A 15645-nucleotide genomic window follows, 5' to 3' on the forward strand; every position below is an offset into this window, starting at 1 on the left:
ATTGCGCGTGTGACACCGGTGTTGGGAGCGAGACAAGCAAGTCGTGACACCAGCATCGGAAGACGTATTGTAGCCTGTAGGCGTGGGTACTTACGCGTATGACGTGAAGGAAGTAGCACTGGAGAGTAGGCAGTTCTAAGAAGATTTCCCTCTCGGCCTCAGGTCTGAAGGTGGACAAGGGTTGAGGCATAGATAACATGAATCTATGGTTATCTATGGTTGAGGATATTACAACATTCGGATAATCTCCACAGGTAATAATAACTTATGGGCCGTGGGCACAAGCCGTATCCGTGGGTTCGCGACGCCGTTACGAAGCGAGCGAAGTCTTTCGTAGACCAGTAGGTAAGACGCCTTTTGGGGCGACTGCAAAGGAGCGAGCGAGAGAGTGGGCGTATACGTGAGGCACTGGTTTACTCCCAATCCTCGGTTTAATTGTTTTCAGTGTGGGGTCTGATATGTGGGGCCGTAATGGCTCTCTCTAGCTCCCAAAAAGAAGGCATCATCCTGGGTTCGTGTCGATCACTATTAAATGGACAACTGTTGTTGATAATGACCGTTTGTTACCATCTCCGCGTTCGCGAATCCTGAAGTTATGCTCCCTCACTGATGCTCTTAGGCGGGTTATAGAGCATGAGGGATGTGGGTTCCGCATTTTCGAGCAATAGAATTGTCAACAGTTGATGGATGCTTTAAAACAAACTAGCATATACGGCAGTTCAGTGTATTTTACCGTTTACGTCCATCTGATGTGCCCGTCGTTGCGCTTTCGCAGCGCTGATGGCGCCCGGTGTGCCCTTCGCTGTGATTTCGCAACGCACGTTTTTTACGTTTTTCTCGAAAAACTTTTGCTGCAGGCAAAAATTATTTTCGTTTCCATGCAAGGCCCTGGTAGGAGCATAGCTTACTTTAGATTTCATCGATTTCCATGATGGTCAATATTCTTGGGCATAAATGGGTTAATCGATTGATCAATTGATGAGTAACAGAAGGTATGTATAAAATTAATATCTATATTTTTTAAATATGTGACCTAGGGTTAGGTCAATTTTGCGACCTCTTCATTAAGTCAATAGAAGAAAATTGAAATGCGCCTCTTTTGGACGACTGTCGTCCTAAACCCTCTAAAACATCAGTTCATAGGTAGACATGACATACTGAATCGGAAATTTGCACCTGTGATCCCTCTGTGTGCCCCTGAGGTCATCTCAGGTCATGAAAGGTCACCAGCAGTTTTTTACTATAACTTTTGATAGAGACGTGCTAGAGCGGTGAAAACACGTCAGATGTGTTCAGCTCTACGATACGAATCGGCTGATATGCAACACGATTCTTTCCGGAGTCAATGGAGAAGGATTTGACTGTCCTGGCTAAGGATGGAAATGACGGAACGGTGTGACCGCCGCGCTTGTTTTGCTTGTATTGTTGGGTTAGGCTCTTTCGGTCTGACGAGACCATTTCAGAGCCGGAAGGATGATAGGAAGTAGGGGGAGACATTGGTCTGGGCAGGCACCCTAGAGAGTCACCGGGGCTGAGCCCGTCCCGAGAGGACAGGCCACCCAGCCCCAAGGTACTCACTGCACCTGGCTACGGGGTGCGCTCCCTCGGGAGCAGCGGTGCCGCTCCAAAGGAGCAGCCCGCATGAGATAAAGTTGCCTGTCCAGCCCGGAGGGGGGTTGCGGCGTGGAGGAGGAGGATTTCAGTATCCTGAGGATAGAAGCACGGAACGGTGACCGCCGCGCTTCGAACCCTGGACTTTTATAACCGGGATGCGTGTTCTCACCACGCGGAGTCCCAGAGGGGAGGGGGGGGGGGCTCAGCCGACTGAGCTAGGGGACCGACCGACCTGCCCCGAACAGTGAACACCGCTTTGGTGCACCGGTTGTCTGGTGGTGGTGGTGGTGGTGGTGGTGGTGGTGGTGTGTGTATGGGTGGAGGGAGAGGTGAAGATGGGCATGGCCGCCAGTCCGGAAAGACGAGTGTGCAAGGCAAGAGTGGGGATCTGGGCATGACACGATGAAGGCAAAGACCACAAGGACGGATACAAGTTCTGATTAAATCACGGCTTTTCAAGCGGGCCAAAATCCGTACAAATAGCTGATACATCGGTCAAATAATCAAGCAAAACAAACAAAGCAAAATCTGATAGAAGCCACTTACTTGTTATTGCACGGGCGTTAGCGTCAGTTTCTAAGCGGTGGAAACATTCCATGCTTCCAACTTCCTCGTGAGTCTACCGCCGTTTATTAGGTGCGAGTGTTCCACTTTCCAAAAAGTGTTTGCGGTGCTATAACTGACGTTAAAAGTAAAAAGTTGCTTCGCTGCAGGGATAACATTATTAAAGGAAGACTGCCACCTTCAAAAAGTTTTCTCAGATCGGCCTATGATTTATTCCCTGGACAAAACAAAATTTTAGAATTCACCTGACAAAGTATCATCACGTGAATCGCGAAAAAAATTGTCGATTATCATACAATTATCAATCGGTTAATGTCTAGCGACAATGTTTACACATCACTAGACTTCAAGGTCATAAGATTATTACATTTTATTTGAAAAAGTAAGGTATTTTATGATTTACTAATATATGATTTCATAAGAAATTGGCCATGTCCTAATTTATTTTGCATTTAAGTTCGTAAAACATTTAAAAATCATGGCTCATTTGGAATGGGTCTGGCCCATGTTAAACCCCATTTCCCACACTTTTTTGGAAAAAATGAACTACTGAATATATAAGTTTAACTTTTATTTTGACACTCCAAAATTCTTCTCTGATCTCGAAACAATCAAAGTTTTGACATATATTTACCAAAAGATAAGAAAATTCATGTTTCAAAGTTATCGATAAACAGTAGAGATGTCGGTTTTCTTGGACTAAAAAAATGGCATCAAACTGAACTTTGGTCTCCGATTTCTCGCAAACGGGTTCGAATTTCGGAAAACCGACTTCAGTCTGGGACATAGGTGGCTCAGCTCTAGTGAAAACCGTTTTGTGGAAAAAAGGTGGCAGTCTACCTTTAAAGTAATCTTGAGGGATAACCGCATGTCTAAACCGTCTAAACAACTTATGGCAGCATCATAAGACGTCTATCAATTCAGCAGCAACGAATATCAGCCTCACAGCAGCATATTTCGGGGTCTTTCGATTTGGCTGAAAATCGGTATACAGGGCCTTCTCGATGCGCTGATTCCGAAAATGTGCCTCTTTTGGGTAGTATTTTGCACCGTTAACGAGTTAACGACCAATTAACATTTTAACGGGAAACGGCGGGGTCTTTCGATTTGCCTGAAAATCGGTATACAGGGCCTCCTCGATGCGCTGATTCCGAAAATGTAACTCTTTGGGGTGGTATTTTGCACCGTTAACGAGTTAACGACCAATTAACATTTTAACGGGAAACGGCGGGGTCTTTCGATTTGCCTGAAAATCGGTATACAGGGCCTCCTCGATGCGCTGATTCCGAAAATGTACGTCTTTGGGGTGGTATTTTGCACCGTTAACGAGTTAACGGCCAATTAACATTTTAAGGGGAAACAGCGGGGTCTTTCGATTTGGCTGAAAATCGGTGTACAGGGCCTCCTCGATGCGCTGATTCCGAAAATGTGCCTGTTTGGGGTGGTATTTTGCACCGTTAACGAGTTAACGGCCAATTACACATTTTAACGGGAAACGGCGGGGTCTTTCGATTTGACTAAAAATCGGTATACAGGGCCTCCTCGATGCGTTGATTCCGAAAATGTACCACTTTGTGGTGGTATTTTGCACCGTTAAAGAGTTAACGACCAATTAACATTTTAACGGGAAACGGCGGGGTCTTTCGATTTGGCTGAAAATCGGTATACAGGGCCTCCTCGATGCGCTGATTCCGAAAATGTACCTCTTTGGGGTGGTATTTTGCAACGTTAACGAGTTAACGGCCAGTTAACATATTAACGGGAAACAGCGGGGTCTTTCGATTTGGCTGAAAATCGGTGTACAAGGCCTTCTCGATGCGCTGATTCCGAAAATGTACCTCTTTGGGGTGGTATTTTGGACCGTTAACGAGTTAACGACCAATTAACATTTTAACGGGAAACGGCGGGGTCTTTCGATTTGGCTGAAAATCAATATACAGGGCCTTCTCGATGCGCTGATTTCGAAAATGTGCCTCTTTGGGATGGTATTTTGCATCGTTAACGAGTTAACGATCCGTTAACATTTCAGCAGCATCTATCGATTTCAGCAGCAAATTTTCGGGGTCTTTCGATTTGGCTTAAAATCGGTGTACAGGGTCTCCTCGATGCGCTGATTCCGAAAAGTTACCTTTTTGGGGTGGTATTTTGCACCGTTAACGAGTTAATGACCAATTAACATTTAACGGGAAACGGCAGGGTCTTTCGATTTGGCTAAAAATCGGTATACAGGGCCTCCTCGATGCGCTGATTCAGAAAATGTACCTCTTTGGGGTGATATTTTGCACCGTTCACGACTTTACGACCAATTAACATTTTAACGGGAAACGGCGGGGTCTTTCGATTTGGCTGAAAATCGGTATACAGGGCCTCCTCGATGCGGTGATTCCGAAAATGTACCTCTTTGGGGTGGTATTTTGTACCGTTAACGAGTTAACGGCCAGTTAACAATTTAACGGGAAACAGCGGGGTCTTTCGATTTGGCTGAAAATCGATATACAGCGCCTTCTCGATGCGCTGATTCCGAAAATGTACCTCTTTGGGGTGGTAATTTGCACCGTTAACGAGTTAACGACCAATAAACATTTTAACGTGAAACGGCGGGGTCTTTCGATTTTGCTGAAAATCAGTATACAGGGCCGTCTCGATGCGCTGATTTCTAAAATGCGCCTTTTTGGGGTGGTATTTTGCATCGTTAACGAGTTAACGATCCGTTCACATTTCAGCAGCATATATCGATTTCAGCAGCAAATTTTCGGGGTCTTTCGATTTGGCTTAAAATCGGTGTACAGGGTCTCCTCGATGCGCTGATTCCGAAAAGGTACCTCTTTGGGGTGGTCTTTTGCACCGTTAAAGAGCTAACGACCTGCACCGTTAAAGAGCTAACATTTTAACGGGAAACGGCAGGGTCTTTCGATTCGGCTAAAAATCGGTATACAGGGCCTCCTTGATGCAGTGTTTCCGAAAATGTACCTCTTTGGGGTGGTATTTTGCACCGTTAACGAGTTAACGACCAATTAACATTTTAACGGGAAACGGCGGGGTCTTTCGATTTGGCTGAAAATCGGTATACTAGGCCTCGTCGATGCGCTGATTCCGAAAATGTACCTTTTTGGGGTGGTATTTTGCACCGTTAACGAGTTAACGACCAATTACCATTTTAACGGGAAACGGCGGGGTCTTTCGATTTGGCTGAAAGTCGGTGTAGAGGGCTTCTCGATGCGCTGAATCCGAAAATGTACCTCTTTGGGGTGGTATTTGGCACCGTTAACGAGTTAACGACAAATTAACATTTTAACGGGAAACGGCGGGTCTTTCGATTTGGCTGAAAATCAGTATACAGGGCCTTCACGATGCGCTGATTTCGAAAATGTGCCTCTTTGGGCTGGTATTTTGCATCGTTAACGAGTAAACGATCCGTTAACATTTCAGCAGCATATATCGATTTCAGCAGCAAATTTTCGGGGTCTTTCGATTTGGCTTAAAATCGGTGTAGAGGGTCTCCTCGATGCGCTGATTCAGAAAAGGTACCTCTTTGGGGTGGTATTTTGCACCGTTAACGAGTTAACGACCAATTAACATTTTAACCGGATACGGCGGGGTTTTTCGATTTGGCTGAAAATCAGTATACAGGGCCTCCTCAATGTGCTGATTCCGAAAAGGTACCTCTTTGGGGTGGTATTTTTCACCGTTAACGAGTTAACGACCAATTAATTTTTTAACAGGAAACGGCGGGGTCTTTCGATTTGGCTGAAAACCGATATACAGGGCCTCCTCGATGCGCTGATTTCGAAAATGTGGCTCTTTGGGATGGTATTTTGCACCGTTAACAAGTTAACGATCCGTTAACATTTCAGCAGCATATATCGATTTCAGCAGCAAATTTTCGGGGTCTTTCGATTTGGCTTAAAATCGGTGTACAGGGCCTCCTCGATGCGGTGATTCCGAAAATGTACCTCTTTGGGATGGTATTTTGCACCGTTAACGAGTTAACGACCAATTAACATTTTAGCGGGAAACGGCGGGTCTTTCGATTTGGCTGAAAATCAGTATACAGGGCCTTCTCGATGCGCTGATTTCGAAAATGTACCTCTTTGGCGTGGTATTTGGCACCGTTAACGAGTTAACGACCAATTATTATTTTAACGGGAAACGGCGGGTCTTTTGATTTGGCTGAAAATCAGTATACAGGGCCTTCTCGATGCGCTGATTTCGAAAATGTACCTCTTTGGGGTGGTATTTTGCATCGTTAACGAGTTAACGATCCGTTAACATTTCAGCAGCATACATCGATTTCAGCAGCAAATTTTCGGGGTCTTTCGATTTGGCTTAAAATCGGCGTACAGGGTCTCCTTGATGCGCTGATTCCGAAAAGGTACCTCTTTGGGGTGGTATTTTGCATCGTTAACGAATTAACGGCCAAATAACATTTTCGGAATCAGCGCATCGAGGAGGCCCTGTATACCGATTTTTAGCCAAATCAAAAGACCCCGCCGTTTCCCGTTAAAATGTTAATTGGTCGTTAACTCGTTAACGGTGCAAAATACCACCCCAAAGAGGTAACGTTTCGGAATCAGCGCATCGAGGAGACCCTGTACACCGATTTTAAGCCAAATCGAATTTGCTGCTGAAATCGATATATGCTGTTGAAATATTAGTGGATCGTTAACTCGTTAACGATGCAAATAACCACCCCAAAGAGGCACATTTTCGAAATCAGCGCATCGAGACGGCCCTGTATACTGATTTTCTGCCAAATCGAAAGAACCCGCCGTTTCCCGTTAAAATGTTAATTGGTCGTTAACTCGTTAACGGTTCAAAATACCACCCAGAAGAGGTACATTTTCGGAATCAGGGCATCGAGGGGGCCCTGTCCACCGATTTTCAGCCAAATCGAAAGACCCCGCCGTTTCCCGTTAAAATGTGTAATTGGCCGTTAACTCGTTAACGGTACAAAATACCACCCCAAAGAGGTTTATCTTCGGAATCAGCGCATCGAGGAGGCCCTGTATACCGATGTTCAGCCAAATCGAAAGACCCCGAAAATTTGCTGCTGAAATCGATATATGCTGTTGAAATGTTAACGGATCGTTAACTCGTTAACGGTGCAAAATATCACCCCAAAGAGGCACATTTTCGAAATCAGCGCATCGAGGAGGCCCTGTATACCGGTTTTCAGCCAAATCGAAAGACTCCGCCGTTTCCCGTTAAAATGTTATTTGGTCGTTAACTCGTTAACGGTGCAAAATACCACCCTAAAGAGGTACATTTTCGTAATCAGCGCATCGAGGAAGCCCTGTTTACTGATTTTCAGCCAAATCGAAAGACCCCGCCGTTTCCCGTTAAAATGTTAATTGGTCGTTAACTCGTTAACGGTGCAAAATACCACCCTAAAGAGGTACATTTTCGGAATCAGCGCATTGAGAAGGCCCTGTACAGTGTACACCGATTTTCAGCCAAATTGAAAGACCCCGCCGTTTCCCGTTAAAACGTGTAATTGGCCGTTAACTCGTTAACGGTGCAAAATACCACCCCAAAGAGGCACATTTTCGGAATCAGCGCATTGAGGAGGCTCTGTACACCGATTTTCAGCCAAATCAAAAGACCCCGCCGTTTCCCGTTAAAATGTTAATTGGCCGTTAACTCGTTAACGGTGCAAAATACCACCCCAAAGAGGTACATTTTCGGAATCAGCGCATCGAGGAGGCCCTGTATACCGATTTTCAGGCAAATCGAAAGACCCCGACGTTTCCCGTTAAAATGTTAATTGGTCGTTAACTCGTTAACGGTGCCAAATACCATCCCAAAGAGGTACATTTTCGGAATCAGCGCATCGAGGAGACCCTGTATACCGATTTTCAGGCAAATCGAAAGACCCCGCCGTTTCCCGTTAAAATGTTAATTGGTCGTTAACTCGTTAACGGTGCAAAATACCACCCAAAAGAGGTACATTTTCGGAATCAGCGCATCGAGGAGGCCCTGTATACCGATTTTCAGCCAAATCAAAAGACCCCGAAATATGCTGCTGTGAGGCTGATATTCGTTGCTGCTGAATTGATAGACGTCATCATAAGCAGCAAAAAGTCGAATGTATCACTTTCGCCATTTATGTCGAGAAACCTGGTTCCATGAAGCCTGTTCGTTGCACTTTTATTTTGCTGTTGGCACTTCATATAGGAGATCGAGAAAACTCGCGATCAAAGGACAAAAAAAGAAAATTTATCTCGTCAGCAAGTTTATTGATCTTAAATGAGCTTGAATTAGTAGTAGAATATCCAATCCGTTGTAAATGATCGCTACACTCACTTCCTTTGCACTTTTCCTCACCCTAGCCGATCCTGATTGGTCGGTTCTCCAGAGCGGTAAGCAGCGAGCGATCATGCAGCATCATGTATTGAACACTATTTCACTGTGTACGTTTGTATAATGGTATGGTGTGTTAGAAGATATTCCATTCCATTTTTGTAAATATTGCGCTTGCGACCGGTTGCATACCCCACAGTGTATATAAATAGCATACCCTTGCCGCCCTTGCCCATACCAAAGACCTATGCAAGAATTTTGAAAGAGAGAATGTTTTTATAAGGCCTAACTTTTTTATTAGTGACCATGACCTTATCCCTGTAGTTAAAAAAGTTAAGCGACAACACTTTAACTTTATTAGTAATTTCGAGCACAGCTCTTCATCAGAATACAAAGCTAAAAATACTACGATAAAATCCAACCTTTGACTGCAGACTGTGATACACTGGATTTTATTGTGGCATTTTTTACTTTGTATTCTGACAAGTGACAGAGCCGTGCTCGAAATTATTAGTAAACTTCATAAATGTTAAAATATGACCCTCGCACAAGCACTGAGTAACTTAAAGGGACTATCCCACCTTTAACATGGGGTTTGAGTTGAGATAGCCAAGTTTGCGGTGAGGTTCAGAAACCACTATCTATCTAGGTTGCAACCCCCGCGGCCTCTTGTTGTTGAAGAAATTCGTTCCCTTCATTTGAAAATGGGCCTTGTACAAGGCCCTATCTTCAACATGGAGCGACCGTTAGTGTGACGTCACCTCGTTTAGTCATTCTGATTTAAATGGGTTTGTTCGTTGAAAAATCACTTAAAACTTGGTCTGAACTTTGTTGTGGTGCCTACAGAGTAAAAAGAATCAGCTTTATGACAGTAATGTGGCCTGGGGAAGGAGGTAATTTTGGGCTGTGACGTCACATATTTGAAAGTTTGTGTTTGGAATATGGGAAGCCTAAGATGTTTAATGAAAAATAAATGCCAGAACCGTGTTCCTGGTCATCCAATCTATAAAGTCGGGCACAATATAACTGGTTTTAACAACATTTTAGAAGGTGGGATAGTCCCTTTAAAGGCCTGACTTTCATAAGGTTTTGCATCTTTTTCATTTTGCATTCATTTTGATTCCTATGTACCTACTGAAATTCATTTCATGCAGCCTTTTTATTTTCAAGCATTTTTATTTACCTTTTGTCTCATCCCAACCTGGCTCCAGCCTTTTCAAGGTCTTCAGACCTTTGCCTGAATTTGTCCTTTGCCTTAAATTGCCATCATAAGACCTTTGATCACCCTTAACCCTATTAGGTACTGGTGGGGAGGGGGGGGGGGGGGCAAATCGGCCCCCCCACCTGTAGTTTTTTTTTGCTCTTGACGGAAAATGACTTAAGCTAGGGGTTTAAAAATTGGTGACTTTTCCTTGTTATTCATTGGGCACATTGTGTCAAATTTTTTAGTTTCTAGCTTGCGCAGAGGCGTCTCCAGGACAAGTTTCTCTGGGGTAGTTTTGGCCCAGATATGACTGTTTTGACATTTGCCACTAAGCAGATTTGCTTAGATTTACACTGGTGACCAGTGGCACCACCCATCATATGTATGCGCTCAAAGACTATGTGACGTCATTTTACAATGAAAATATTGGAATAGGCGGATCCAGGTACCTGAGAAAGGGGGGTAATATCAATGTACCCCCATCTTAGCATGCCTGAATCTGCCTATGCTAAACGAAAACGTGTATTTTGTGCTTACATTGCATATTCTACATGATATATGCTAATGACACATCATGTCATAAGACACATGATATGCCATGACAAAAACTCAAAACATCATCCCAAGTTAGCTACCTGAATACGCCTATGATTTTTGAAATATCGAAAAAACGGAATATATATGAAGGCGCAGTTCATGAAGAAGAGTTTCCTGAAGTTTCATCAAAATCGGTCAAAAAAGAAAGAAGCTATTATAACAATTTTAGTGATGAGGTGTAAAACGCGATTTTTTCGAAAGTGTTTGCTTCCAGGACGCACAATTTTGAACTTTTTTTTACTTCTAAAGTCAATCTAATAGTTCACGATGAGAGCAATCGAATGGCGTTTGTCCCATTATGATCGGACATTTAGTTTTCGAGATATCCAGGGGGGCCGAATCGGCCCCCTCCACCAGGTAACGTAGTCCAGAGAGGCCACCAGTAATAGGGTTAATGTCTGATGGTCATCTAGTACGACCATGCAGCTGACAAAGGCTGTGGCTGCAGTGCAACCCCTGCATCAATATTCAGGCATGATGCTTGATATTGCATAACCTGAGCTGGTTCTCTAAATTTACCCCGTGATCTGGGTCTCTTGGACGGCAAAGATTCTATGTCATCCGGCTAATCCCATTCTAGAACCGCAGCCAAGCCCCCGCTGACCTTGAATGGGACTGGCCAGATGACATAGAATCTTCGTCGTCCAAGAGACTCTGAACGTGAGGTTATTGTTGCTGTTCTCAGTCATCTTGATCGTCTGATCCAGCCATTGTTTTTTAACTGTGTAATGCTATGGTAAGTATGATGATATGTTCACAAGCATTACTTTACATAGTGCAAGTGTGTGTATGTCAGATAACTAAAGGAGATGGGAGCTAAAAATGTTGTACCTAGTTAATTGTAATAGGTACCTATATTTGTTTTGACATGCTTTTAATAAGGAGAAGGCCTTTGTGTGAAATGTCAACTTAGACAGTTACCTTTCTGCCTCTGGTTGATATGAATGCAGAGGCACTTTCAGCTCATATTTATACCCTCATTTTTTTCAGGCAGTTACACTACATACAGATGTTGGTGACATAAAGATTGAGGTCTTCTGTGATCAATGCCCAAAGACATGCGAGGTAAGTCAACTTATACATGCAGGTGACCATGCACCATCATGTAAAAACAAGCTGCTTGTGCCTACATGCTGGGAAAATGTGTTTTCTAATGTCTCCAACCAGCTTTGCACGTTTTTACAAATAATTTTCACTGTAGGTATGTATGTATATGAACAATAATGGTTGCCTTCCTCTGCATTCACATCCTTGACTAATGCTGAATGCTCAATGGTGATGTTTTGATTCATTAATGTTCCAGGTGTGTAAACCACACCATTGCTTTGTGTTTTTGAGCAATTTTGATTGGTGTCTGATTTCAGAACTTCCTGGCACTTTGCGCGAGTGATTACTACAATGACAGCCTGTTCCACCGCAACATCAAAGGTTTCATGGTTCAAACTGGTGACCCAACTGGGACGGGTAAAGGTGGAACCTCAATATGGAATAGGAAATTTGAAGATGAAATCACTGACAGTATCAAAGTAAGTGTGGAGACTGGAAAGTATATATCACATAAGCTGGAACATTGAAGATATGTTGTTGAGCCCTCTCACGAGAAAGTGTTATGATATGAATGATTGTTGATCACCTGTTCCTCGAATAAAGAAATGTTTAGAAGGCGAAAGTGACGTATTGTTCAACTGACTAGAATTGTAGACTAACTGTAAATGACCTTTTCCTCGTATTAAAGAATGTTAAGAAGTCAGAAGCGATGTAGCCGTTACAGTAATTTACCAATATCTCCAGTAATTTCCAATAGGCAATAATATACACCACTTTCGATTTTTAAACATATAATTTGAGGAAAGGACCATTGAAATAATTCTAAAATTTTGGGACATCCTGATATACTATCTAAAATCATTCAGGCACTTAACCCTCGCCCATATTGACCTTTTTACAGCATCTTACGTGTAGGGTGATACGTTTGCCGTTTGGATGGAGCGGATGAGCCGTTTGGCCCCTGACCGAGCTAGAGCTTCGCGGATATTAAACGATAACGTTGCCCCTGATGAGAGAAAGCCAATGATACCCAATGTTAAGGTCCTGGGCCATTGGTTGACCTTCGAGGTTAGATCAATGACCCAAAAGTCAGGAAACTCGAGACCTGCTAAAGCTTCGTAAAATAAGATTGCTAAGTTTTTTTCGGGGTGCTGATCACAAATTTCATGTTAGTTTTGATCAAAGATGATGTATTCACGCATTTGGAGTAGGCCGGGTCGGATCTGGTCATGTCAGCGGTCAGGTCAACCTGTATGCGTCATGCGGGCTACATTTCTGGAACCAGTCGGACCCGGTCTAAGTTGGAATCGGAACCAGTTGGACCCGTTCCCCAAGTCAATTAATACAAATACTTGTAGGTATCATTAGTTGCATCATGAAACAGCCTTTTTTCCCACTGGGAATACTCATGAGCTACTGTGTGCAACAGGGGCGGATCCAGAAAATCTCCAAGGGAGGGGCCATTAGAAACCAGGAGGCCCCCCCCCATAATCCCACCTGTTGGAGGCCCCATCTTCCCACTTGTTGGGCCCCCCAAAAAAAAAACTGCGTCTATTGAGCTTATCTAGCTGTTCAGGCAACATCTCAACATCTGTGCAGGCTTGGAGGCCCTCTGTGCAGGTTAGGAGGCCCTGTAAAAGTGGTCATCTCTGTGAGTATAAGAGACCTCGAAGTTATGAAAAGCTTTACCAATCTTCTAACAAAGAAGTCTTCTCAGCTAGTCTTCTAAGAAATAACTAAGTGGGTAGGTTAAAAAAAAACTCATCGGATTTCGGCCACTTTATTTTCAGGAGGCCCCCTTTTCAGCTTTTTAACTTTTTAACTTTTTATTTTATTTTTGAAAAAAAATCGGCCAAGGGGGGGGGGGCCATGGCCCCCATGGCCCCCCCCTTGTATCCGCGCCTGGTGTGCAAAGAAACCTTCCCTTTTCACTTCATACTTTGCAATAATGTGTAGTGTGCAAGATGTCCGAAAATTTCCCGTCCGAAAATTTCCAGGAACCGGTCTGGACCCATATGGGTCCAGACTGGTTCTTTGGACCGGGTCCTCGGGTCCACATTTGCCACCTCTAGTTGGAACATTAACCCACGCACCGACGGGGGTCTGCGCCAATTTAGAACCGACGAGGGGGCGGATGACCGCCCCCCCCCCCTGAGATCTCGAGAACGCAGCAAGTTAGCGACAAGCGGTAAACGGCATGGGATACGCACGGACAAGGTCTACAATTTTTACCAAGGTCACAGGTCAGGTCAAAGATGACGTCACAGGGGTCAAAAAAGTCAAAATGGCGGCGCTAGATATGGAGTTTTTCTCAAATAACTTTCGAATTGGTCAAGCTAGGAACAAACTAAGGGCACCATCGTGATCCTCTCGCCAATCCGCATCGAACCATATATATGTTGACCTCGAAAGGTCAAGGTCAAAGGTTGACCTAAGGTCACGTGACCTCGAGGTCATGTATATCATTCGATGCGCCTTGACGAGCTGAACACAATGAGACCATCCGCACGGCTGTATCTTGTTCCTGTAAGGAGTTATTGGCAAAAAAAAACTTTGGTGACCTTTGATGACGTCACATGACCTTACAGCTGCCCAACAGCAAAACAGGCCTCAAGGTAGTGAAGGTTGGTCGTATATGAAGTCATGTATGGTATATGGGGCCATTTTGAAGCGTTTTAGTGGAAAAAACAGGGAGTTGATTTTTCCCCCATTGACTTAAAATGGGGAGGTCGAGAAATTGACCTGACCTTAGGTCATCGATATCAAAATTCAGAGATATACAAATTGTAGCCACTAACGACCTAATAACATCCTCCGACTTTAAAAGGACTCCGTCATCTACTGTAGCTCTGACACGGTGACAAAGTTGCAAAAAAGTGACTTGAGGTTGGGTCATTCAAAGTGACCTGACCTTAAAAGTTAAGAGGTTTAAACTTGCACTTCATGTGTAAAATTGATGAGAGAATAGTCATACCCAATTTCGCGGCACCTCAGGCGATAACCGCCCCCCCCCCGTCGGTGCGCGGGTTAACAACTACAAAGAAGACTGGTAGCGCGCGGATGACGTGCGCTGACATTCGCCGAATCGCTATACCGGCTTGACAATATGGTTTCAAGAAACAGGTCAAAGATCAGCGGGGTTAGGGTCATGAGATTTTCAGAGTAAATGCAGAATTGATCAACTCGAGGGTACTAAAAGTTTCGTCGCGATCGGCGGCTTTTACGGCACAAAGTCCGCGGGACGATACTGATGGCTAACGATCGGCTCCTCCGGCAGCACAAGGTCCGCGGGATGGTATCGATGGCCAACAACGGACCGAACACCAACGGCAGTCAATTCTTCATTACGTACGCTCCTCAGCCGCACCTGGACCTCAAATACACCGTGTTCGGAAAGTAAGAGGCTGTGTCAATATCGTTTAGGAGTCCGCTTTAGGTACTTTATGACCGGACTGACTGCGTTTTCCTGTGTTTCTAAAGATAAGCTTTCGCTAATGTTTTTACGTCTAGTTCTGGTTCTGGGATAGTGATAAACGTTTTTGTTGTTGTTTTTGTTGTTGTTGTCGTTGTTGTTGTTGGGGTTGGGCTTGTGTTGCCTCAACAACAACATGGGATGTGTGTGATGGGATGTGTGTGATGGGATGTGTTGAATACATGCTATTGTTATTTAATTTCGAATCCAATTCCTGCCAAGTGTCAATTATTTGTTATGACAAAATGCATTCATGCGTTATTCAAGGATAGGATCCTCGTAGCACGCACTGTGTGGGTGCTGATTGCTTGTTAAGTGACATGTAGAAACCATATCCTGTGCAATATGTACCAATCAATGGGCACAGTTGCTCATTTTCCCGAGTTCCTCTTTCAGTCATGTTAGCATGCTTTCGTATTCGTATAGTTGTCGCATTATTCACGTACGTTTTTTTCGGCCGGCGCCGCCATTGTCCAACGTCACCTGACGGCCTCTGCCGCCTCTCGACAGGGTGATCGATGGCATGGACGCACTCGACCAGCTTGAGAAGCTCACCGTCAACCCGAAGAACTACCGTCCGACCAACGAGACGCGCATCCGGTCCGTCACAATCCACGCCAATCCGCTGGCAGGCTGACAACGTGCCTCTGCTCGGGTTACAGTGACCCGCCCCTTCCATTGACTCACACTTTGCATTATCATCAGTGACATCGCTCAATACATAAATGTGTATCAAACCATTGTAATTTCTTATGATTTTCGGAGGATACCCCAGTATGGGATGATACGGCAAACGGGCCCCCAAGGCAAACTTCACCCAACGTCGTGAAACATGTTTGGATGTTAA

General features: G+C 44.4%; 1 protein-coding gene across 14 annotated transcripts; it reads left to right on the forward strand.

Annotated features, from left to right (window-relative positions):
• The first annotated feature begins 8105 nt into the window (after positions 1-8105).
• LOC122385930 (peptidyl-prolyl cis-trans isomerase-like 3) lies at positions 8106-15535 on the forward strand. Of its 14 annotated transcripts, none has more exons than XM_043374619.1 (6): positions 8106-8121; positions 10965-11015; positions 11270-11344; positions 11644-11805; positions 14604-14722; positions 15309-15535. In XM_043374619.1, exons 2-6 carry the CDS (start codon positions 11013-11015, stop codon positions 15433-15435), a joined length of 486 nt encoding a protein of 161 aa, XP_043230554.1. In that variant the 5' UTR covers positions 8106-8121; positions 10965-11012; the 3' UTR covers positions 15436-15535. The 14 variants fall into 14 exon arrangements, with proteins under 14 accessions (XP_043230554.1, XP_043230555.1, XP_043230550.1 ...); XM_043374620.1 differs by lacking the exon at positions 8106-8121 and adding an exon at positions 8391-8405; XM_043374615.1 differs by lacking the exon at positions 8106-8121 and adding an exon at positions 8521-8537.
• The last annotated feature ends 110 nt before the right edge of the window (positions 15536-15645 follow it).

The sequence above is a fragment of the Amphibalanus amphitrite genome, unplaced genomic scaffold (genome assembly GCF_019059575.1).
Source record: "Amphibalanus amphitrite isolate SeventyFive unplaced genomic scaffold, NRLGWU_Aamphi_draft 000235F_arrow, whole genome shotgun sequence".
In the NCBI taxonomy this organism is placed as follows: domain Eukaryota; kingdom Metazoa; phylum Arthropoda; class Thecostraca; order Balanomorpha; family Balanidae; genus Amphibalanus; species Amphibalanus amphitrite.

Coding starts and splice junctions, on each gene's coding strand:
- LOC122385930 (XM_043374606.1), top strand. CDS start 10,547: ATGAGAGCAATCGAATGGCGTTTGTCCCATTATGATCGGACATTTAGT. Junction 11,806..14,603: donor AAATCACTGACAGTATCAAA/GTAAGTGTGGAG, acceptor CTCCTCCGGCAG/CACAAGGTCCGCGGGATGGT. Junction 14,723..15,308: donor AAATACACCGTGTTCGGAAA/GTAAGAGGCTGT, acceptor GCCTCTCGACAG/GGTGATCGATGGCATGGACG.